The 24,759-nt window shown below is 40.1% G+C and overlaps 1 gene segment (V, D, J or C); it reads left to right on the top strand.

Annotated features, from left to right (window-relative positions):
- The window catches only part of LOC122543616, a 39,006-nt gene that overhangs the window by 11,938 nt on the left and 2,309 nt on the right, over positions 1-24,759 (top strand). The window contains 6 exon segments of the C gene segment in view: positions 1,252-1,572; positions 3,248-3,544; positions 3,625-3,942; positions 7,794-8,114; positions 8,917-9,237; positions 21,480-21,637. Coding sequence covers positions 1,252-1,572; positions 3,248-3,544; positions 3,625-3,942; positions 7,794-8,114; positions 8,917-9,237; positions 21,480-21,637 — 1,736 coding nt within the window.

Here is a 24,759-nt window from a genome sequence, read left to right on the forward strand (position 1 = left end):
TCACCGTCAAATCAGACAGTGAAGTTAGATATAAAAATAGGTTGTCTTAACGAGGAAGTTGAGTGGCGACCATTTAGAGGTTTATAAAATCATGAGAACAATGTATAAGGTAAATATCAAAGTATATTCCCGAAGAGATATGAGGTCAAATCTAGAATGGATAGGTTTAAGGTGAGACGGAAAAGATTTAAAGGAATCTGCGGTTCAGGTTTTATTTTTTGCACAGAGCATGATGTGTATATGAAATGACCTTCCAGAGAAAGCGGTAGAAATGGTACTGTAACAAAATTTAAATGAGTTTCGGAAGGTAAATGAGGAAATGTTTGTAGGATATGGACTAAGTATCAGCAAATGAAGAAGGCCCTTGGAATGCTTTCCGTTATTGGTCAGTGCACTGAATATGAGTTGGGAGGTCATGTGACAGCTGTACAGGAATTGCTTCGGCCGCTTTTGGAATATTGTCTGCAATGCTGGTCTCCCCGCTTTGGGAAGGACGTTCTGAAACTTGAGAGACTGCAGAAAAGATTTACAAGGACGTTTCTAGGGTTGAGCTATAGGAGAGGCTGAATTGGCTAGGACTATTTCCCTTGGTGCGTCAGAAACTGATTTGTGACCTTATCAAAGTTTATAACATTATGAATGGTAATGAGAACTTAAATAGACAATGTATTTTCCCCTGTGTGAGGGAGTCCAAAGATAGAGGGTGAGGATTAAGGTGAGAGCGGAAGATATGAAAGACTTCTAAATGATATTTTTTTCTCATTGAGGATGGTGCGTTCATGGATTGAGCTACCAGTTGGAGGTTTGCAAAATTCCAACATTTAAATCGCATTTGAATGGGTACATGAATAAGAAGGTTATAGAGGGCCTGTGCTGGCAAATGGGACAAGACTAATTTCAGATATCTGGTCGGCATGGACAAGTTTGACCAAAGCGTTTGTTTCTTTGTTGTCAATGATTCTATGACCCAAATGGCACATGTTTAATTTGGGAAAACTGGTCAGCGTGGACGAATTTGACTGAAATGTTTCTTTCTGCTCCTTGGAATTTATCATTCGAACAATTATGGAGCTCACCTCAAGATTAAATATGATGCCAACATTACGAGGAACCTCTTATAGCAACATGATATTCTGATACAATTATATGATTTTTTTGGGTATTATTTCAGAGTAATCGATTGTACATGACATCACCGAAACAATGTAGCCATCTATACACAAGACAGTAAGTTTTAATTTGTAATTTTAGGCAAACAACCTTCTCCACCAATCATCAGTCTACACTACTCTGCAACTGAAGAACAGAGGGCAAATGGATTTCTTCAACTGATTTGTCTCATCACCGGGTACTATCCTGAAAACATTGCAGTGACCTGGCAGAAGAACGGAAATACCATACGTTCTGACGTTACAACTACATCTCCAACGAAAACAGCGACCGATGATTTTAGCTCGACAAGTTCGCTTAAAGTGCCCCTGCGGGAATGGAACAGCGACTCTGTGTACAGCTGTCAAGTTTCTCATTCTGCTACCAGTAGTAACCAGAGAAAAGAAATTAGTTCAACATCGGGTAAGAAAACTAAACAAACTCACAGGCTCACATTCATAAGCATAATCAGTTTTGTAATAAATATTAGACAAGATGGAAAATTATTTTGTTGGTTTATTACTGCGGATGAAGCATTCTTGAATTAGTTGCAGTGAGTAATATCAATGGGAATTTGTAGTCCAGAGAAATGTTGCAGCAAAAATGAGTCGAAATGAACCAGGTACCTAAAACCGCTCTTTCAAAAAAATAGTGGAGAATAACATCTTAAATTATTCCCCTTTGCTCTGTATAGGTCTGACTGAAATAACCAAAGTTCTTGGAAGAAGACAGAGGAAAAGAGACAGATATAGAGACATTATGAAGAAAGCAACTGAATGAGAGAGATTAGAGAGCAAACCTCTTAACTAACAAGTTTAGGCAGAGTTTCTGGATATTCTCGGTATTAAAAATTCTTTATACAACGCTTTTGCTTATTTTCCAAGTCAATTCAGAGCAGCAAAATAAAGCCTTGACAATGCACACACTTCATCACAAAGGAATCATTTTCAACAATGCTTATTTGTAAAACTGTCACTAGTGAGGATTTAGTATTTTCTGTTGCTGATTGCTGCCATGCAATTGTAGAAAGGATGTATTGGGGGGGACAATGTTCAGAGTAGCTAAGGGGAGAGATAAGGTGTCTGGTGGAACAGAGATAGACATTTGTTACTGGAAGAAGTTCGACAGAAACAACATGCATGCACCAATATGTTTATTTGGAACATTCATTATATAGATCATCATTTAGACAGGACTTTAAAATACCTATCAGGGATAACGATCTCAATGACCTTCTGTGTTTAAAATGCATCGACCTCACGATGTGGTAAATTTTCTCTGTCTCTATCAGTCTACCTTGCTCTAGAACTCTCTTTTATTCCTGTTAGTATTTTCCTCTGTCTTTGTCTATCTATCTGTGTGTCTCTGCTTCCTCTGATCGCTGTCGTTCTGTCACTTCATCTTTCTTTTCACTGATCATGTGTCCATGTCTCGGTTTCTATGTTTCTCTACATCTTGGAATTATTTCTACTTTCATCTTCCTATTTCTGCAGATTGGAATAATTTCTCGTGCATCAATTACTGTTGCTCCTTTTGCTTCTCTTAGTATTTGCACCTGTAGGTGTCCAAGCCTCTGTTTCTTATCTTCTTCCCCTCTAACCCTCTCCGTCCCTCTCTGGCTAGCTTCTTTGATCTGTCATCTCAAGCTCCCATTCACTAGCTTTATATCTCTATATTTCTACCTGACTCACAGTTTGCCTGTCTCTGCATCTGTCTCTATGTATGATCACTTCACGGATCCACACGAAACACCTCTTTCATCCAAATGTTTCTCTGACTTTCCTTATTGCTTGCTCTGTTTCTTAATTCTATTGGCAGAAGCAAATGATGATGCAAATCAATAAACCTGAAAAGCAGCAATGGCACTTCATATTTGGTGTGTGTGCATGCGTGTGTGCGTATACATGTGTGTGTGTGTGTATATATATGTATATACACACACAAACAAACACAAGACACACGAGAGAGAGAAAGAGGAAGAGAGACGGTTGCATTTTTCATCCCATCCTTGTTCACTGATTTTGACATTCTTGTTGCACTCCTGATTACATTATTGGAACAGGGACCCGAATCTGAATCTCTGATTTCTCTCTAACAGAGATCGCTGTATTATTGAGGGATCCATTGGTTGAAGAAATCTGGATCAATAAAAGTGCCATTCTGGTTTGCGAAGTGCTTTCTACAGTTTCCAGTGGGGTAGTTATCTCTTGGATGGTGGATGGAAAGGTGCGGAATGAAGGCGTTCAAACTGAAGCAGCGAACAGAAACCAATATGTGACGATCAGCCGCTTGACTAGCAGCGTGGACGAGTGGCAGAGTGGGGCGGAATACACATGTTCCGCAAAACAGGATCAATCATCAACTGCAGTATCAAAACGAACAAGAATGGCAAGAGGTTGGTGACAAGAAATATGTATTTGTACATGTCATTTTATTAAGGAGGAAATACTAAAATTGTATGTATTTCTATTACAGTCAAATCAATGAAGCCATATATCCGCCTCCTGCCTCCATCACCAGAAGAAATTCAGAACAGCAGCTCTGCTACTCTCACATGTTTGCTAAGAGGATTCTATCCTGACAAAATAAGCATTTTCTGGGAGAAAGACGGAGCTTCTGTGAACGTGAACATCACCAATTTCCCCACTGCTCTGGAACAGGACCTGACCTACAGCGCACGGAGCCTCCTCATTTTACCTTCAGCAGAATGGAAGAGCGGCGCAAAATACACCTGTATTGCCTCGCATCCACCTTCACAGTCCACTGTGAAAAGGGTCATCAGGAGCCCGAAAGGTAAGGACAGTGTTCTAGCAAACATTTTTAACATTAACACTTTGTGCTAAATATCAACAGAACATGAAACCTTAACCAAACATTCTAAGGTTCCAGCAATTTTAAAATTCTCTTGGAATGAAACAACTTTTGCACACTGCACATGGCTATGAGGTAAACAGGAGAAGCAATAACATTCAACAAGCGCATGGTCTCAAGTAGTGCGAAGATTGCTGATATAAAAAATGGAAGGAAACTCTTGTGGTGCATTGCCCTCTTGTGGCATCCTGGACCAAGATGCCCGTGTTTACTTGCCACCTCCTCCAGAGTTGTGTGTTGAGTTATCTGAACAGGTTGACGAGAAAAATAGTTAACTAAAAACGTATATTAAGAGAAAGGGCTTAACCACAAGATTAATGCTTGAACGCGTGTTGTCTTACGAGAACAATGAAATTTGTTGAGAGGATGATTGTGTCAAAATGATTTTGTGTTTTGCTTGCTTCGGTCACTGCTTCATGCTCCTCCTTTGATACCAGCTCGAGCGGTTGCTGACAGTCAACTGAAAGGTACTTAGAAATGCAAACATTTCTCGACGAGTAGAACTAATGCACATGAATTACCTTGTGCATTTGAAGGATGATATTCTTCAGCCCTCCGCCCATGGAGGTCACATGAACAGACAAATAATTATGTTATTGACGAGAATAATTCTTGCAAATTACGGAATTGGTTGTACTTCCTGCTGTCCGCTTAGTTGCTGGATCTCACCCGATTGTATTATGCACTGTGCTGAAGCCTGTTCATGTCCGTAAAGAAACGAGTAGCAATACATCAATTTGCAACACTGATCTCTGGTCTGTGGTCAAGGAAATAGATTAATGGGCTGTGACAAACTTCTGGTCATTCACTTGCCGATTCTTATTGTGTAGATGTGAATGGAACACCAGTTGATTTGACAGACGGATACCAGAAAATCACATAGAACAGTGGAGAAAGAACAAAGATCCAACCGAGCAAACACTGCTCGTACATGTGGTCACAAACACTGAGCATGGTAGATTCCGTTTGGTGACTACCCATGCACTGGAATAGCCATCAACTTGAAACTCGTGCAGTGATTTACCTCAGCTGATGTTTCGTTGAAAGTTACATGAGCATAGACTTAGATGAATTCCATACAGTCCCTTTGTTTCGTCTTCCATCTGAGGAGTCTTGCTGAAAATAAAAGCATTTGCGCTTCTGCATTGGCAAGGACGTTTGGGAGTCTTACACATTTGCTGTAGAATGGGATGCTTATGCTGTTTTTCTCCTGCTAATAGTATTAAATTCAGATCTTCGATGCAAAGGTGTCCCTGCTAAAATCATCTCAGCCATGCATTTGAAATTCTGAATTTGCTTGCTTTCAAAAGTAATTGATAAAACTCTGACTTCTGTTTCCAACGTGAGGAGAAATTGACGGGCTGTAAGAAGACAGAGGTTTGTGGTTGATGGGAAATATTCGTCCTGGAGTTCAGTTACTATGGGTGTACCGCAAGGATGTGTTTTGAGTCCACTACTCATTGTCATTTTTGTAAATGACCTGGATTGGTACATTGGCGGATGACACTAAGACCAGTAGAGTTGTGGATAGTGACAAAGGATGTTGTAGGTTACCGAGGGACAGAGGTACGATGCAGACCTGGATTGAGGGTGCCAAGTGGAGTTTAATGCGGAAAAGTGTGAGATGGTTCACTATGAAAAGAGTTAAATGAGTCAAGAGTACAGGGGCTAAGATTTTTGGTGGTGCAGATGAGCAGAGGGATCTCAATGTCCATGTGCAGAGATCCTTGGAAGTTGCCACCCATGTTAATAGAGTTATGAAGAAGGCATACGCTGTTTTAGTTTTGAGTAGTAGAGGGATTGAGTTTCGGAACCATGAGTTCATATTGCCTCTGTGCAAAGTTCTGGTGCGGCCAAACTTGGAGTATTGCGTAATGTTCTCGTCACCGCATTATTGGAAGGATTTGGAAGTTTTGGAAAGGGTTCAAACGAGATTTACTAGGATGCTGCCTGATACAGAGGCAGGTTCTTATGAGGAAAGGCTTATGGACTTGAGAATATTTTCGTCAGAGTGAAGAAGTTTGGGATGTGACTTCATTGAGACATATAAGATAACCAGAGGCTAAGATAGGGTGGACAATGAGAGCCTTTATCCTCGAATGGCAATGGATAGCACGCAGGGACGTAGCTTTAAATTAAGCGTGATAGATATGGACAGAGGTCTGAGGGAGTTCCTTTACTCACAGAGTAGTAGAGACATGGAACGCACTGCCTGCTGCAGTACTTGACTCGCAAACTTGAAGGGCATTGACATGGTCTTTGGATATGCATATAGACGAGAATGGCATAGGGTAGGTTAAATTGGCTTCAGAGTAGTTTTACAGGTCGGGGAAGCATCGAGAGCCGAAGGACTTGTACTGCGTTGTAATGTTCCATGTTCCATGTTCTAGATGATTAATTTCTTTCTGATCAGTTTTTTTTCACAATTCCATTCCCGCCACTATCACTTAATTGTATTAGCTGAAAGGTTGTGAAAAAGCAAGACTATTTGGATGGAACTGATCATGGAACGTAAAATATGAACCACTTATTGAGGAAGAAATGGTAATAGAGCGCGACTGAACTCAGGTTGCGAATCGACAAATTCATGTTAACAGTCTCCTCGGTTGAACAGAGACGCAGCGGAAGAGATGAACTCAGGACAGCCAGAGGAAAAGCAAGTATTTATACTTAAGAGTTTGGAATGCGAGACAGTAATATCAGTCAACAAGGGAGTAGTTTTTGCAATATTCCCGCCCAGACAACCTGACAGAGGCACTGACATAACAGAGGAACCGCATAAGCTTTACAATATGCGCACAAAATAAAATTATGCCGTTTGAACTACAGAATAGACACGGGGCAGCATTCCTCACAAGTATTATTGAAACGTTCAGAGATAACCCGTTCTGTGAATTGTGTAATTGTACGAAAATTTAAGGTAACAATACAAGCAGAACATTCAAGAACCTTCTTTTCATTTGTCCTTTACGTTATGCACAAAGAAAGTAACTGTTATTGTACTAAGAGCAACCATTTTTCCTTTAGCAATCTAAATGCATGCTTTCCCCTACGTTATGCATTCCTTTAAAATTATCACATCTCTGAATAACTGTTAGTTTTGGCTATTCCCAACACCAGAGTTGAGAACTGAAAGACATGTGCTCGCAATATTTTAGATTTCCTCACTTAACACTCTTCAAAGAAGAGTAATATGAAAAACATCTCTTGAATGGGCCCTTGACTGGAACTGAATCATGCAGCAACCATCTTTTATTTTCAAATAAAAGCCTGCCAAGGAAATAGGACAGCAAAATCTGTTGAAAGGATGCAATCAATCAAAATGCAGTTTGATACCAGGTCAATTTCTCCATGAGTTTTTCTGACACAGTGCAAATGATGTTAGCTCATGAACAGGAGACACGTATGATATGTGTTTGCTCGTCTGGTATCGGATTCCGCAGTTCATGTGGCAGCAACTATCTTCTGGCATTGGTAACTGCAATAGGTGAAAATGTGCAGCACTCGAACGGAGACATTAGGCCTCAGTATACCCAAGGCAGAGCAGTTTCCTAATTGTTCAAGATTATATCGGAAATATTACTGAAGGCTTATCCATAATATTCAGAGTGAATGCAGCCAATACGAAAAGGAGGACACAGCATCTGATTAACTAAGCCTAAACGATCTCAGAAAACAGATCGCAGTAAGTAAAACTATTTCCAACTCTAGTAGTGTTTTGGAATTGATTTCGATATCACAGCCTGAAAACATGCATTCCTTTCTGTTTCCAGGTGATTGCCGTCAGACCGATATTGCTGTCAATCTACTGAAACCTCCATTCAAAGAGATTTGGACGCAAAAGACAGCGACCATTGTGTGCGAAATCGTTTATAGCAACTTAGAAAACATCAACGTTTTCTGGCAGGTGAATGGGGCTGAAAGAACGAAAGGAGTCAAGACAGAAAATCCTGATTGGAACGGAAGCAAATTCACCATTGTGAGCAAACTTAAAGTCATTGCGTCAGAATGGGACAGTGGTGCCGAATATGTTTGCTTGGTAGAAGACAGTGAATTACCAACACCAATGAAAGCGTCTCTCAAGAAGAAAATTGGTAAGTCGGGATGGTACTGCAATAACAACAAACTAGAATTGATTTCGGAAGTCTGAAATAAAAAAATATTTCGAAGAAACAGAGCAGGAATGGCAGAATCTATGGAGAGAAAAATAGGGTGAACGTTTCCAGTCCAGTATGTATCTTTCTAAAAATAGTAATTTATGATACTTTGATATAAGCCTGACTCATACACTAGTTCAATGGAAAAAAATCCTGTCAAACCATTAATGCATTACACTAAATGGCCCCAAGTCAGCAGCAGCAAGTGGCTCACTGGTTTGCACTGCTGCCTCAGGGCACAGGTTCAATTCCAACTCTGTGTAGAGGGTTCCCATGTTCACGTGGGCTTCCATTGCGAGCTCCAGCTCTCGTCGACAGTCCAAATATGTGTATGTTAGATGGATTGGCAATGAATAATGTGCTTTTGTCGGGAGTGGGTCTTGGAGGGATGCTCTTTGGCGTGTGGGTATGGACTTGTTGGGCCGAATGGCTTGTTAAAACGCTATGAGGAAATCATGGAAAGCAAATAGCCGTGGCTTCTTCTTTACTGAAAATGAGAGTGATGAACTGTAAGTGGATGAATCATTTGCACCCCACGAATAGCAATCTTTGCAAAATGTATGATTGGCTCCAAGATTTAACCCAGCAAAGTAGGGGACATGAAATGCTGTAGCATTCAGAAATATTTGCATAGTCTGACAGATAGGAAATATTTTATAAACTATATGCATTATTAGCAATGAAATTCTAATGCAGATGTAACATGATCTCAGTTAAACAAACATCATTCTCTTTGCAGACGACCAAATGCGTCCTCCTCAGGTTTATCTCCTGCAGCCATCGACGGACGAGATTGACACTGAGAATTCAGCGACCCTGATGTGTCTCGTCACCAGCTTTTACCCAGCTGAGATCTACATTGGCTGGATGGCCAATGACACCCTTTTGGATGCCGGGTACCGAACCCAAGTAGATAGCGAGGAGGGGAATGCTTCCAACGTCGTGACCAGCAGGTTGAGAGTCTCAGCGGCGGAATGGAACAGTGACACCACTTACTCCTGCTTAGTGGGACACCCATCCCTCAGCCGGGAGTTAATCAGGAGTACAAATAAATCTCATGGTAAACCGACATCAGTCAATGTTTCAGTCGTATTAAGCGACATTGTTAAATCCTGCACATAACTTGCAGTGATTGACTAACTGTTTTCCATAGATAGGTTAATGTTACTGTGGCAATAACTGTTTAAGTAACCGTTTAAGCATTTTCAATTCATTGCACGCATCAGTCACATTTATGATCAGTGATCACTTTTGTAAAAAAGAAAGTAGCCACTATTCCAAATTGCATCTGTTGGTAAAAGATAATTAAGCTTAGACTCTGAAATGCAAGGAAAGCCTTGTCTTGTAAATCTAATCGTTCCGAAGATCGCTTGAAACGTTCCACCCCGCTACTGCAGGAAAACTAAACCGTGTTTAAGTCTGTATGTGGCTCCGATGGTTCTAATAAATGCAGAATGGAAATACTTTGACTTACTTATTCTTGGTTTGCATGTATAGTACTTCCAAAAAGGTGATTTTGACCTTGATTGAAGTGTGTGATACCCACTTGTGAGTCGCCAGCACTGCAGCTTGTTTACATGTGCAGACCTTTAGAGCCACTCGGCTTCACTCTGAATAAGCCACACTTATCCTCACCATTTTTGGCTGCATTCCTCCATCATGCAGAGCCAATGGGGCATCGCGTTGTTAAATAAAATGATTGAAGATATCGTGGTGTCAACTTGTTCAATGTGCTAATCAGTTCTCCAAATTGCCCTTATCTTCATGTAACCAGTCTTGCCAAGTACTCTACGTCCAGTCGTGACGTCCAGTCATAGTCTGTCGTATTTGTGTTGCATTTTCACAAGGATCCATGCTTGAGCCCTCATCCAGAGCAGGCTACACGCATTCCATCACAGATATCATGCGAGCAAGCTCAGACTCCACTTCGACACTGATATCACATACTTCCCTCTCACAACCGTCTATTTTTTCTCTATTTACGTCTAATACATCCTAAGACGTGACATAAAATCAAACAATGCAGAATCCGAAATCATTGTCCTCTGTTCTGTCGACACCTCAGGTTCGTCACTCATTGGCATCATTCAGCTTTTGTCCATTTCCTGTGGTGACAGTTGTTTTCTTTTCTAACTTGAAATTCGACATAAATGGAATATTTAAGCTGATCAATCAACCCAACAGAAGACTGCCATTTTGTGGTTTGTCTGCTTTCACCAAAATCATACTGACTGTTTCACCCATTCGTTGTCTGCTATATATCTTTCACTGTCTATAGTCTTAAATTTACACCAAACTTAATTACCAGGCATATGAATTCGCAGAAGTTCCCATTTACCCATCACTACTGAACATTTCAACCATGTCTATTAATGCTTCCCTTGCAAAACGCTTCCTCACTTATCGAAATAACATTCAGTGAGTCAAATTCGTGTTTGGATTACCCTTACCTTCACTTCACCAGTCTTTCCATATATTCCATAGAACATAGAACAATACGCTGCAGAACAGGCCTTTCGGCCCTCGATGTTGCACCGACCTATGGACTTTTCTCAACTCGTCTCCCTACACTATCCCAAAAGCATTCATGAGCTTATCTAAGGATTGTTTAAATCTCCCTAATGTGGATGAGTTGACTACCTTAGCAGGTAGGGAATTCCACGCCCTTACCACTCTCTCTGTAAAGAACTTGCCTCTAACATCAATCTTAAATCTATCACCCATTAATTTGTAGTTATAAATTCTGATACAGTATGACGGATTGCACTCGTACAACATCACTCCTGCATCAGTGCAAGAATCGCTGCTTTGAACTTCACCCATGTCGAATCTCCACGCTTACTCTGACTATTAGCAGGCGAAATCAGAATCCACCTGGACAATGAAAGCATCCATTTGAAGTATTATATGTGGATGCAAATCCATTATCAATTAGCTGATCCTATCGTTGGTGTAATAGCGTTATGTCATTTCCAACCTGTGCACCTAACAGACCATTTTCCATGTATCAGTAGGTCTCCCAGCATCTGCGAAGAGAAAGCATTATCATTTTGTTCAAGTGACCTTCATTAAACCCAACGAGGAAGGGTCACTTTAAACGAAACGTCAACTCTGAGTTTTCTCCACAGATGCTGAGAGTTGGGTGGGTATATAAATAGGAAGGATTTAGAAGGATATGGGTCAAGTGCTGGCAGGCGGGACTAGATTGGGTTGGGATATCTGGTTGGCATGGACGGGTTGGACCGAAGAGTCTGTTTCCGTGCTGTACATCTCTACGACTCTATGACTGTATGTCCTGAGTCTTTCGAGCAATTTTTGCTTTAGTTTCTGATTTGCAAGATCAACAGATTTTTTTTTATTTAAAGTGTCATGGCTGAAATATCGCACACAATAAGCTGAAACCAATGCAGCAATCTGGGGAGTTGGTTGGCAGGTTGTGTCTAGTTTCAACTGCATCTACGATGCCTCTTCTCCCAAAAAAACTACATTTTAACATGGGAGGAAAAAATCTTTCGCAAAACATTTGCAACATTCCGAATCTGCAAGGCACAAATTTCACATTGGCTATTCTGATTCGAAGTTTTTCGTGAAGTATGTGTTCTGATTAGTTTATGAGGGAGGAATGCAAAGGGTTGTGGTTCTGAAATGTATACATGACCACGAAAGCCTACACCATTGGTCAGGTGTAAGATAGCATGCTCAGGTAACCTGCTTTGGTAAACATATATGTCTGACCCGCTGTTCATGAATGTGATGAAAATGTTTGACATTCAGCAGTTTTGGCAGTTTCATGACATGAGATTCTTATTCTCAGTAGATTGTATCTCCGCATGTGACACTCTGCTTTGCACTTCGATGTGACATAACTCCATGTGGAAAGGCATATCTTTGTGTGGATAGATCTGTTCAACGTGATGTGACAACTGTTCGTGCTGGATTGGTGATTGGAGAGTTCATTTCAATTGTCTGTTCTGTGTATCCATGCGTGAGGCTGTCTCTGAGTGGGAAAATATCGAAACAAGTTCCGCGTTTGATAAGTTTCCCCATGGTAGGCAATTGCACAAAATATTGAGGCATGGGATTGAGTGTGCTTTCACGGTTTGAATCAAAAATTGGGTAGCTGAAAGAAGAAGGTGGTGTTTGATGGGAAATATTCTTCGTGGAGTTCAGTTCCTAGTGATGTACTGCAAGGATGTGTTTGGGATCCACTGCTGTTTGTCATTCTTATAAATAACCTATATGCGGCATAGGAGGATGACTTAGTAAATTTGTGGCTGATACTAAGATCGGTAGGCTTGTGGATGGTGCCGAAGGATCTTGTGGATAACAGAGAGACATAGATAAACTACAGAGCTGTGCTCAGGTGGGGCAAGTGGAGTTTAGTGCGGAAAGGTGTGACGTGATTGACTTTGGAAAGAACAGCAGGAATAAAGAGCACTGGGCTAATAGTAAGATTCTTGGTTGTGGAGAGGAACAGAGAGATCTCAGTGTCCATGTACATAGATGCTTAAAAGTTGCCACCCAGGTTGATAGGGTTGTTAATAAGGCATACAGTGTGTTAGCTTTATTTGTTAGAGGGATTGAGTTTCGGAGTCACACGGTCATGCTGTAGCTGTGCAAATCTCTGGTGTGGCCGGACTTGGAGTATTTTGAACAGTTCTAGTCAACGCATTATAGGAAGGATGTGGAAGCTTTGGAAAGGGTTCAGACGATATTTACTATGACTTTGCCCGTATGGAAATAAGACCATATGAGCAAAGTCTGACTGACTCGAGGCTGTTTTCATGAGAGAGAAGAAGGTTGGAGGTGACTTAATTGAGACATACAAGATAATCAGAGAGTTAGATAAGGTGGGCAGTGAGAGCGTTTTTCCTCGGATAGCAATGGCTCACTCGAGTGGACATAGCTTTAAATTGCGGGACGGTAGTTATAGGACAGATGTCTGAGGTAGTTGCTTTACTCAGAAAGTAATAGGGGATTGAACGCACTGCCTGCAAGAATAGCAGACTCGCCAACTTAATGGCACTTAAATGGTCATTGTCGAGGCATATGGACGAGAATTGAATAATGTAGGTTGGATATACTTCAGATTGATTTCACAGGTCGGTGCTACATCGATGGGCCTGTACTGCACTATAATCTTCTATGATCTGTGTTCTTTGTGGTATCTGGTTCTGCAGTGACTGTTTCGTTGTATATTAGAAAGACCGTGCTGTATACTGTCCAGCTTTTCAGTACTGGTGGGGGTGTCAGTAACTAGAGCAGATTCCTCAGGTCATGTAATGGGGTATCTATCCATGTCAGAAACTACCTTTGAATTGAAGAATGATGCTGCTACTAACCTAGAATCTGTACATGTACAATCTTGCGTGACATGATGACAATACAAATGGCGAAGCTTTTTATATGGTATCTGTTCATACTAAAACAAATACTCATTTATTGACGGTTCCATGACATTACGTGTTGGTTAGTTGTTGAAATGTGTAAGCCACCATTCTACATCAGCTATTTGAAACATATCTTTTGGACAGAAAGAATTGAAATAAAGTTTGGGAATTGCCTTCTGTCTATTTCTCGATTTCGCAGTCGAGATCCACTGTGCCAAACTATCTGCTTGCCACCTTAATCCGTCATTTTCATTGTTCTCTCCTCAGTAATTCGATACCAACTCACCCAACTCCACTGAAGTCTTGTTATTAATTGCATATGCGTAAACAAAACTGATTTGCTTTTTGGATGCGATAAATGCCAGTTGCAGCTGTTACTGAGAGCACACAGCAGGTCAGTTCAAACCAAAATGGCATTGATAGACTAAAACCCTGGACGTGAGCTTTGAATGCATTCTGTGAAACAGTTTATTCTGTGACAAGTACGAAACTTCTGCGACCATGATTGTTTTTGATGAAATGTCCAAATGCCTGAACACATTATGAGCACTAATTTCTTCGCATTAACTATACTGGTGTGAATTCAAGATTTCTTGAAGACAGACATTATATTGGCATTAATTAAGGTTTCAATAATTTGAAGAAAACATTGCGTCAGGCGAAATGGAATGCATAAACTATCATTCTATTGTTGGACGATTGTTATAAATGATGTAGTGTAAGGAACAATATTTGTGCACTCGTTATTCCTAAGCTGCATCAATGATTATGAGGACACCATGCAAGATTTTCAGCATTGTCAGTGGCAATTAACTACGTGGGTCGTGATAAGAAAGCAAGGAGGCTCCTAACTGATATGGACAGTCTGATGCCTGGGCAAGAAGAGATCAGATGGATTATTTTGTAGATTAAGTACAAGTTTATCCTCTTTGGCATAACGGCCTTCAATGAGGAGTATCCCTGAAAAGCCAGGAGAATGGGAAATGTTAATGCTAAAAGGGAATTGTGAGTCTGACTACATTAGTTATTGAAATCTAACAAATGCAAGAAAGAGATGGAATGCTAAAAGGGTTGGTGTAAAGACAACAATCAATAAAACGAAGGAGTTGAGCATTGCCTTGTGGAAGTGAAGTTGACGGCATGCCCCTGTCTGCATCAATAGTGCTGAGATGGGGTTCATCCACAGTGTCAAGGTTCTGGAAGTGATTACGACCAACAAACTGTCTGGTCTACCCATGTCGTCTCAATGTTCAAGGAAACAAAAGAGCATCTCTACTTCCTCAGGTGGCTGAAGGAAATTTGATATGTCCACAAGCACTCTTATCAATTTTCACAGATGCACCATAGATAGCCTTCTCTGTGTCTGCATCATAGTGCGATTGGGCAACAGCTTTTCCCATTACCACAAGAAACTACAAGAGTCATGAACACAGCCCCGTCCATAACATAATCCAGCCTTCCAGCATTTGAAGACGTGTTGATTTTCCATTGTCTTGGGAAACCAACTAATTGAATCAAAGACCGCTTTCACTCCTGCTACGTTTTCTTCCAGTCTCTTCTCTCAGACAGAAGACATAAAAGCTTGTGCACATGTGCAAATATATTCAAGAATAGCTTCTTCCCTGCTGCTATTAGATTCCTGAATGGAACTCTCAAATATTATATTTCATGTTGATCTCTCTCTGTGCCTCTTATCTGCAGCTGTAGCATTTTATGTTCGCTCGGTCCGAGGACCATATATACTTTGTTTGGTATGATCTGCCTGCACTGCACGAAAAACAAACCATTTTACTGTACCTAGGTATATGTCAATAATAATTCCAATCAAATCAAATTTGTTAGAAAGCAATGAACAGCAACTATGTTTTAAGGAGTTCAATCGCAAGTAAATTTGATGTGAATGCACGTATTGCTTCAAATTTGTAGTATTGCTAAGATTGCACCGAGACATAGTGCAAAATCTATTACCTTCACTTAAGTTAGGATGCAATTTCCTTTCAAATGAATTGTGATGGACGTCCAGACAAATTTGTGAGATTGTCATACCATCCCATGAAACGACTTTGAAGAGACAGCACTAATAGTCTGAGCTAATCGAATAATGAGAGATTGACCGAGGATGTGCATGACAGTGTACGGTTGGTGTTTGATGTTAATGACATTAGCGGCAATGTGGATGTATGGAAAAATGACTCGAGGTAGGCGATCCCATACTGTCGAGAATGGTGAATCAGTATCAAGGGGTGGGACGGTCTGCTCCATGCTTCCATATTCCTGTCATCTAAACAGCAGCAAGCTACAGAATCGAAGATAATTAAAACAAAAAGGAGAGTAGCAAATCAACGAGAGAATTAATAAAATGATGGAAAAGTTAAGGCATACCTAAGTATGTTTTCATTGAGCTATTTCAGGGAAGAATGTGAATAATGAAAGCATTGGGATGAACAGGAGTGGCCATTGTAACTGTTTCTTACAGAATTCTTTGTCTCCACTAAGGAGGGAATTAATGCAAAGAGTGTAATTAAAAATGGATTCCAGTAAAATTTTAGATTAAATAATAATGAGAATGAAAGTATTGTAGAGTCAAACCTCCTGGAAAGTGCATAAATATTTCGTGGTAAAAGGAACCCAGTGAGGAAATAATAGATGCTCAAAGGATCATTTGCCAATTCTCACGAAATGTATGTGAGGTAGCAGAAAATTATAATTGTAAGTCTACAACTATTCCAGCCTCGAAAATGTCTTGATGGTAGACCAGAAAGTTAAAGGCCAGTCAGTCTATACTCCATGGAGGGCACTTTACGATAACCAATTATTAGAGGTCAGGTGGAATGCTACTAAGAAAGAGATGGACTAATCATGGAAAGTCCGAATGAATTTGTGAAGTGAACATCGTGTGTTATGAAGTTAAGCGATTTTTTTTGGTGCAATAGCATCAAGGGGACTCTTAGGGATAGTATTTCGGTAATGTCTAAATAGATATAGTGAGGCATTTGCCGACGTCCAACGTAGAAGACTTGTCAGAAAAATAAAGCCCATGAAATACAAGAGAGCGCCAAGTTTGATTACAAAATTGTGTCACCGACAGGAAGCAACGTTTAACACTGGAGAATGTGTTCCTTTGTTTTTGACCATCTCCAGTGTTGTATGACACGACTTAGTGTTTTATCGCTTGGAATTTGAGGTGTACATTCATGATTTATAGTTTAATGTGAAAGTTTTAATTTGGATTTCGTTGATGATACAGAGGCAATGGCGTCATTTAGATTAATGATAATGGCTGTCAAATGTAGCTTTATATTACTGGTTCAGTTCTGCTGGTGAAATATGATAATTTGAATTCAGTCTGTAAGTGGGAATATATGAAGTGAAAGGATGTCAGAAACTTTACAGTATACGTCCACCAGTCCGTGATTGCTGAAGAACAGGTGATGAAGTGGTTTTTAAAAAAAAAGGCATGTGTGAACCATTGAGATGTTTTCCTGCTTTTGATGAAATGTTGAACACAAAATATATGCAATGCTCGAACTCTGTGGGTAGTTTATTGAATCAAATGCAGCAGTTTTGTGTCGAGTCCAAGTCACCACGTTCGTGGAAAGGCAAAATTGTTCAGGATAGAGGACAACAAGTTCTATAAGAATGATGTGAGAAATTTTAAATGGATGTACCATTGTTGTTTTCCTTCTAAGACAGGCGGCAGAGTTCTAACTAAATTGAACAGTACAAAATAATGAGGGGTTTATGTAGTCTGGGCAGCGAAGCCATGGTATTATTGCGGGGAAGGCAAATACATTAATGTATTATAAACAAGTAAAGTAATTTTTGTTTTACAGTCACATTCTGTAACTAGAACAAAATAACTGATCGTCGTTTAACCAGAGGGTCCCTCTAAGGACGACATAGTAAGTAAGGGAGAGAAAAGCATTTCCATCCGATGCTGGGAGCTGTCTGGGATTTGCTTCCTGGTTTGATGGTTGAGACTGAAATCCTCAAGTTATTTGGAAGCATTTTGGATGTGAAGCTGGGGTGTTGTGTCATTCAGTAATGTTGTATGGTTCTATAGTTCTGCAAAGTTTCATTTATAACGTGATCGCTAAATTGATCTCTTCAAACCTGTCAATGGAACTTTATTGGTGGGAGCTGTTTTGAACTTAGAATGAATCATTTTGGATCAAGTTATCAGTCAGTTGGAGAAATGTGCATTAATTACAGAAATGAACCCATGACTCAAAACAGGAAAAAAAAGGTGTTCAAATAATTGAATGGTATTTTGACGAGTAACAAAGTGTCATATGGTTGAAATGCTGTCATGAAATTGCAAGAGGAAGAGAATCAATACTTTTCTACAATTGTAAAGTCCCAGAATACAAAGCCAATTGTAAAAGATGACAGGAAGTCATATAATTGCCAAATGAGATGGAGTATCTATGTGCTTCCGAATTGAGAAAACATATATAGTGATCTGTACTGAACAGGCCACTGGTTAAATCTTTCTATGAGAACTGGCGTTCTCTTCCCCGTCCCCAATAATTGTCTATTTCACATAATCTTTAATACCTAATTAGCATCTGATTCCACTTTATGTCTACGAATGTTCTGCACCGAGCGATATCAAGTGCAATTATTTTAGATGGATTTTGTTTAATTGTTGTTGGTATCAAGAGGCAAGATATTAGTTGGTGGTCACCAGATGCTGTTGTCATTCTCACTTTTTTCTCCGAACGTAAAAAGCACAATTGTATGGGACATTAATACATTTTACAGATCCATAGATGCACAGATTCATAACAGCACAGAAAAGACCCTTTGCTCCATCGTGTCTCCTCCAACATGCACTAAACGTGCACTAATTGCAATTTACTGCACTTGTCCCATATCCCTGAATATTGTGATATTTGAAGTACTTTTCCATTTCTTCAAAGTTTGCAAGGTTTCCAGCCAACGTGAGAAGTTGTTGGCTGTTAGGAACAAGGGAAACGTGAAGACCTTCTACAGATATATCAGGAATGCAAGAATGACTGGAGTAAGATCAGGCCAATCAAAGATGGCTTTGGAAAGTTGTGTGTGGAATCTGAGGACATAACTGAAGTGCTTAATGAATACTTTTCGTCAGTTTTCACTTTGGAAAAGGGAAATGTTTGTGAGAATGCAGAGATGCAGACTACAAGAATTGATGGGATTACGCTTGACAAAGTGGAAGTTTTAGCAATTTTGGAAGATCTGAAAATAGTTAAGACCCCTGGGCTAGACGGGGTTTATCCTCGAATTCTCGGGGAAGCCAGTGAACAGATTGCAGAGCCCTATGCTTCGATCTTTATGCCACCATTCCCGACAGGAGTAGTGCCAGAAAACTGGATGATAACAAACGTTGTTACCTTGTTTAAGAAAGAGAGTCGGGACAACACTGATCATTATAGGCCAGTGAGCCTTACAGTGGGTTATAAGAGTTACGATATATGAGCATCTGGAAAGGAATGATTTGATTAGGGATAGTCAACACAGTTTTGTGAAGTGTGGGTCGTGTCTCACTAACCTTATTGAGTTCTTCGAGAAGGTGACAAAACAGGTGGATGAAGGTCAGTCAGTTGATGTAGCGTATTTGGACTTCAGTAAGGCGTTTGATAGGATTCCACGTTGTAGTCTATTGTACAAAATATGGAGTTTCGGGATTGAAGGTGATTTAATGGTTTGGATCAGAAATCGGCTAGCTTAAAGAAGATAGGGGATGGTGCTCGAATAGGAATGTTCATCCTGGTTCTTGGTTATCAGTGGCATGCCGCAAGGATCTGGTCTGGGGGCACTGCTATTTGTCATTTTTATAAATGATCTGGATGTGGGCGCTAAAGGATGAGTTAGTAAATTTGCGGATGACACTAAGGTAGGCAGAGTTGTGGTTAGTGCCAAAGGATGCTGTGGGCTACAGAGGGACACAGTTAAGATGCAGAGCTGGGCTGAGAAGTGGGAAATGGAGATTAATGTGGAAAAAGTGTGAGGTGGCTCACTTCAAAGAAGTAATGGGTACGCAGAGTACTGGACTTGAGGTAAAATTTTTGGCAGTGTAGATGAACAGACCGATCTCGGTGTCCAGGTGCATAAATCCCTGAAAAATGTCACCCAGTTTGATAGGGTTGTTAAGAGGGCATATGGTGTATTCGCGTTTATTGGTAGGGAGATTGAGCTTCATAGCCACAAGATCATGCTTCAACTGTCCAAGATATTGGTAAGGCCGCACCTGGAATATTGCATGCAGTTCTGGTCACCGCACTATCAGAAGGATGTTGAAGCTTTGGAAAGGGTTCAGAGGACATTTACTAGGATGTTGCCTGGTATGGAAGGAAGGTCTTTTGAAGAAAGGCTGAGGGAATTGAGGCTGTTTCCGTGGGAGAGAAGAAAGTTGAGAGGCGACTTAATCAAAATGTATCAGCTCATAACATGGTTAGATAGGGTGGGCAGTGAGAGCCTTTTTCCTCGGATGGTGAAGGCTAACATGAGGGAACTGAGCTTAAACTGAGGGCTGTTAGATTTAGAACAGATATTCGGGGTAGTTTCTTCACTCAGAGATTACTAGGGGCGTGAAATAGCCTGCCTGCAGTAGTAGACTCGCCGAAGTTAAGAGCATTTAAATGGGCATTGGGAATACGTTTAGATAATAATGGAATGGTGTAGGTTACATGAGCATCAGAGTATTTTCACAGTTCTGTAAAGTATTGAGGCCCGAAGTGTCTGCACTGCGCTGTAATGTTCTATGTTCGATGTTCTATGTTACCTCGCCAATCTGTGCATTCCAAATTCTCTCTACGTGTTGAATGACACTCTGAACCTCATGCTCCTGTCGTGATTGACTCCTCAACCAAGGGGGAGGGGGAGGTGTTCTCTATTAAAACTTCCCATACCACTCGTAAACGTATACACGTAAATCATACCCATTATGTCTTCTCTTTATTGAAGAAAACGATCCAAACCTATCTAGGGTCGTAACATAGCTCAATTTGTCTGTCCCAGGCAACATCTAGTGAACCTTCCCTCTCTTCCCTCTGATCCTATCACATTCTTCCTGCCATGACAAGACCAGAACTGGACATTGTACTCCAAACCTGGCCTGACTGACGCTTTGTACAAATCCAAAATTACTTCTTTATGCTCTATGGCACGACAGATGAAAACAAGTGTGCCATAACACTACTTCATCTTGTTTCTTCTTCCAAAGCATATTATCTCGCACTTATCAGGGTTAATTATCATCTGTCTTAGGTCTCCAATCACCCAATAGGATCTTCACTATTTACCACTCTTCCAAATGTGGTGTCTTCTGCAAGTTTGCTTCATATTCCTCCTCCCCCCACATTCTTATCTGAATGTTTTGTGTATCCAACGAACAATAAGTGTCCTTAAATTGCTCCGAGTGGTGCACTGTTGCACAGAAGGCTCCAGTGATCCAAACAGCCTTCTATCATTGTCTTTGGGTTCTATTACAGAGCCAGTTTCTGATCTGGTGTGAAAGCTTTCGCTCAGGTCCATGTGCTTTAACTGTTTCAAATAATGTACAGTAAGAGGTCTTTCAAAAGCTTTGCTGCAATCCATATATAAACTACATCAACTGATCTCCTGTTGTCCACACATTTTATTGCATTTTCAAAAAGTTCCAACAAATTTGTTCGGCATGACATCCCTCTGAGAAAGCCATGTTTACTATTCTCTGCCCTCTATTGCCTGTTCTCACAACTATGTAGTCTACTCTGTCATGAAAGTCCCATGATAGAACATTAATTCCTTTACTGAAGTTTACTCAGTCTGACAACGAATGTATCAAATAGCGCACAATTGCCGGTGCCTTGATATTACAGAAAACTTACCGGGACTTTTTTTGTCGACGTGACTAATTTTTCAAAAAAAAATTCTCCACTAATTGCAGGTATCTCTGAAATAATAGCGGACCCGGTAGACTATGACATCGAAGAAAACGAACGAGAAAATTTCGTTGGAGATGCCAACAGTTCATTATCCATTATGACGTTTGTCGTCCTGTTTATTCTCAGTACGCTGTACAGCACATTTGTAACTGTGCTTAAGGTAATAACACATTTTAATAGCTATGTTACATTCGGCTTTCATAGATGAAATCATGTTAATCTGCACATAATAATGCAGAGATGTTATTCAAAAAAATCATTAATCCTCTTCAAATGAATGACATTGATCTTGAGTGATTAACTGCCGTCTTGAATAATGTCCTCATGGGATGATTGCACAGAGGAATGCAAGCACACATTTAAAAAAATGCGGGATTTAGGAACCAAAATATGTCAGTCATGAAATAATGCTTCACGCGTAGTGTCAGCTCATAAAAGGGTAGAAAACGGTTTTTTAAAAAAAGGTAATTCATACTTGCTGGAAATAAGCTAGACATGGTGAAATATATTGAGACCCGAGAGTATAAAGGTAAAAACATAATAGATGGAAAGAAGTTCAGCACAAATTGTTTCAAATAATTCTTCATCTCCGTGAAGGAATGAGGAAAATATTTGTTAATGAATGGGATTAACTAATTAGTTTAGTTTCGATTAGTTTAGTTCAGATTAGTTAATGAATCAGATTAATTAGTGACAGATCAAAGTGAATTTATAGGAAAAGCATAGGTATGAGAGGCGACTTTATTTGTAACATGCAGGATTCTTCCAGATCTTTACAGGATAGATGCAGAAATATTTAAAAAAAATATTATAAAACCAGATTCTAGTCCACCAGTTGCATTTGGAACCACGAGCTTTCAGAGCTCTGCTCCTGTGAAGTGTGATTTTTAGCTTTATCCACCCCACTCCAATACCAAATTCTCGACATCATGCAGAAAGATTGTTTGACTTGGTGGTGGATTAATACAGTCACAGAACGCACAAACGGAATTTCTACAGAGTTGTGCCAATCTAATTATTCTAACCGCATATTCCAGCATTTGAGTTGTATGTTAGAATTCTTGAAGTGCTCATCCACGTAAACATTAAAAAGTTCTTTTTCTCACTTCTACTACCCTCCGAGGCATTGCCCTGCAGATGCGCACTACCGTCTGGCTGAACAAATACTTCATAAAATTCATTCTAATACACCTACCCACCATTTTCAATTATGTTCCTTCCTTACTGAACACCTAATTAAAGATAACAACAGTTTCCCATCTACCCTGGCCATGCCACTTGTAGTCATATATATCTCAATCACGTTCCCCCATCTGTTTCCTCTGTTGTAAAGAAAACAACCTGGATGAACAAAGCATCTGTTAATATTTAGAGCTCTCCAGCGCTGCTTAATCTTCCACAAACTCCCTCCACTTAAAAAAATTGGTGTTGTGTTGTAAACAGAACTACACACAGTAATCCAGCTGTGGACTCACCAAAGTTTTGTAAAACTCTAACATAACCGCCCTGATCTCACATCTCTAAAATAAAGGCAAGGGTCCAGAATGTCTTCTTAAAAAAAGGCACTCGACATCCACACAATTTTGAGTGGGCGACTTCAACATCTCCAGCGTCTTTTATAAGAGGAAATGGTTCATCACATCACTCCCTATTATGTTAGCACTAATTAATACTGTTACCAAGCATACTTCTGTACTCTGTGACCATCATCATCAATATCACCATTAGATAATGATGATTGAGTTACCAGTTCAATACAAAAGTTTGATGCATCTCAAGAGTTATCCTGTTTCACTGCATTTCGCTCAGAACTAATTTCAGACACCTTGTGTCATTCACCTTAATAGAAATCCACCATGATCACGGCAACCATCCAAAATCCATTTGATGTTTGAATGCACGACATTGTTCAAGTGACTCTGTGTTATGCAGAATCTACCACCAATTTATCCTTCTTGCCGTATGTCCTCTGCAGCCAAACATAAAGTTAAGAATTCAGTGTAACTATAACAGGATGACCCGCTCAATGTGTCCCACACATAGCCTTGAATTAGGAATCTGTAATCTATTAATAAAAAACAAACAAATACAGAAGTTCTGAAGAAAGTTCACTGCACCTGCAGCATTAAATCTGGTTTCACTGTACATGCTGCCGGAGGTTTTCCATCAATTTCAAAATTTGTTTTTGATTTCGAGTATCCACAGATATTTAGCTTTTTCATTAATGAAAATGCTTTGGCTGAGAAAAGAAATCCTGCATGACAATTGGTTGCTTCGCAAGTAGGTGAAAGCCTCATTACACGGGGCACCCAATTGAAATGGAGAAGAAGATTCATAGATTTTGTTTTGAGATTTTCAAGGAATAGTCAAGGGCCTTATTATAATTTTATGTTTAATCTCTTGTGCTTAAATAACACACACAGACATATGGTCCCGTCAGTTCATTTTTCCAACTTTGCTAGAACATTGAATACTGTTTCTCCTGGAATTTCCCACTCTAACTTTAGAAACTTGATTCTCGGCAGATTGTCGATATATGCTGCAGAGTGCACTTTTACATTTTGTCCTCAACTGGCCTCTGAAACACGTAATTGCCCCAGCATTACTGCACCGGCGGTCACTTTGTCAACTGCAAGCACGGTTTTCAGTGAGGCCATTCCAAGTTGCAGGCAGGATGATGGCATCGAGTGAAAATTAATTCAATTAATTTATTAACAGGAACTCAGAATTTGCTGATGTTTTGTAATCAAATTTGAACCGTCTTCGCCAACTGTAAACAACCTTTGCCAAAAGAGAGAAAATGCTGGAAAATCTCAGCAAATTTGGCAGCATCTGTGAGAAGAGAAAAGAGCTGACGTTTCGGGTCTAAATGACCCTTTGTCAAAGCTAAAAAAGGGGAGAAATAGGGAGGTATTTATACTAGGCTGAGAGAAGCAAAGGTAGCAATAAAGAGGCGATAATGACAGTGCATAGAGAGATTATAGGGAGATTAGGAGCTGTGAATGGGGGAGCGAGAGCAAGAGAGACAATCAAGAAATAAGAGGTACATAACAGTGAAAAAATAGAAAAAAAGATAAATAAAATAAATGAAATGAAATTATGGAGCAGAATGAAAACAGAGGGGTCGAGAAGGGACAATCATCTGATGGTGTTGAATTCAATGTTGAGACCGGCAGGCTGTAACGGGCCTAGTCGGAAGGTGAACTGCTGTTCCTCCAGTTTGTGTTGAGCTTCACTGGAACATTGCAGCAGGCCAAGGACAGACATGTGGGCATGGGAGCA

The sequence above is a fragment of the Chiloscyllium plagiosum genome, chromosome 44 (genome assembly GCF_004010195.1).
Source record: "Chiloscyllium plagiosum isolate BGI_BamShark_2017 chromosome 44, ASM401019v2, whole genome shotgun sequence".
Lineage (NCBI taxonomy): Eukaryota > Metazoa > Chordata > Chondrichthyes > Orectolobiformes > Hemiscylliidae > Chiloscyllium > Chiloscyllium plagiosum.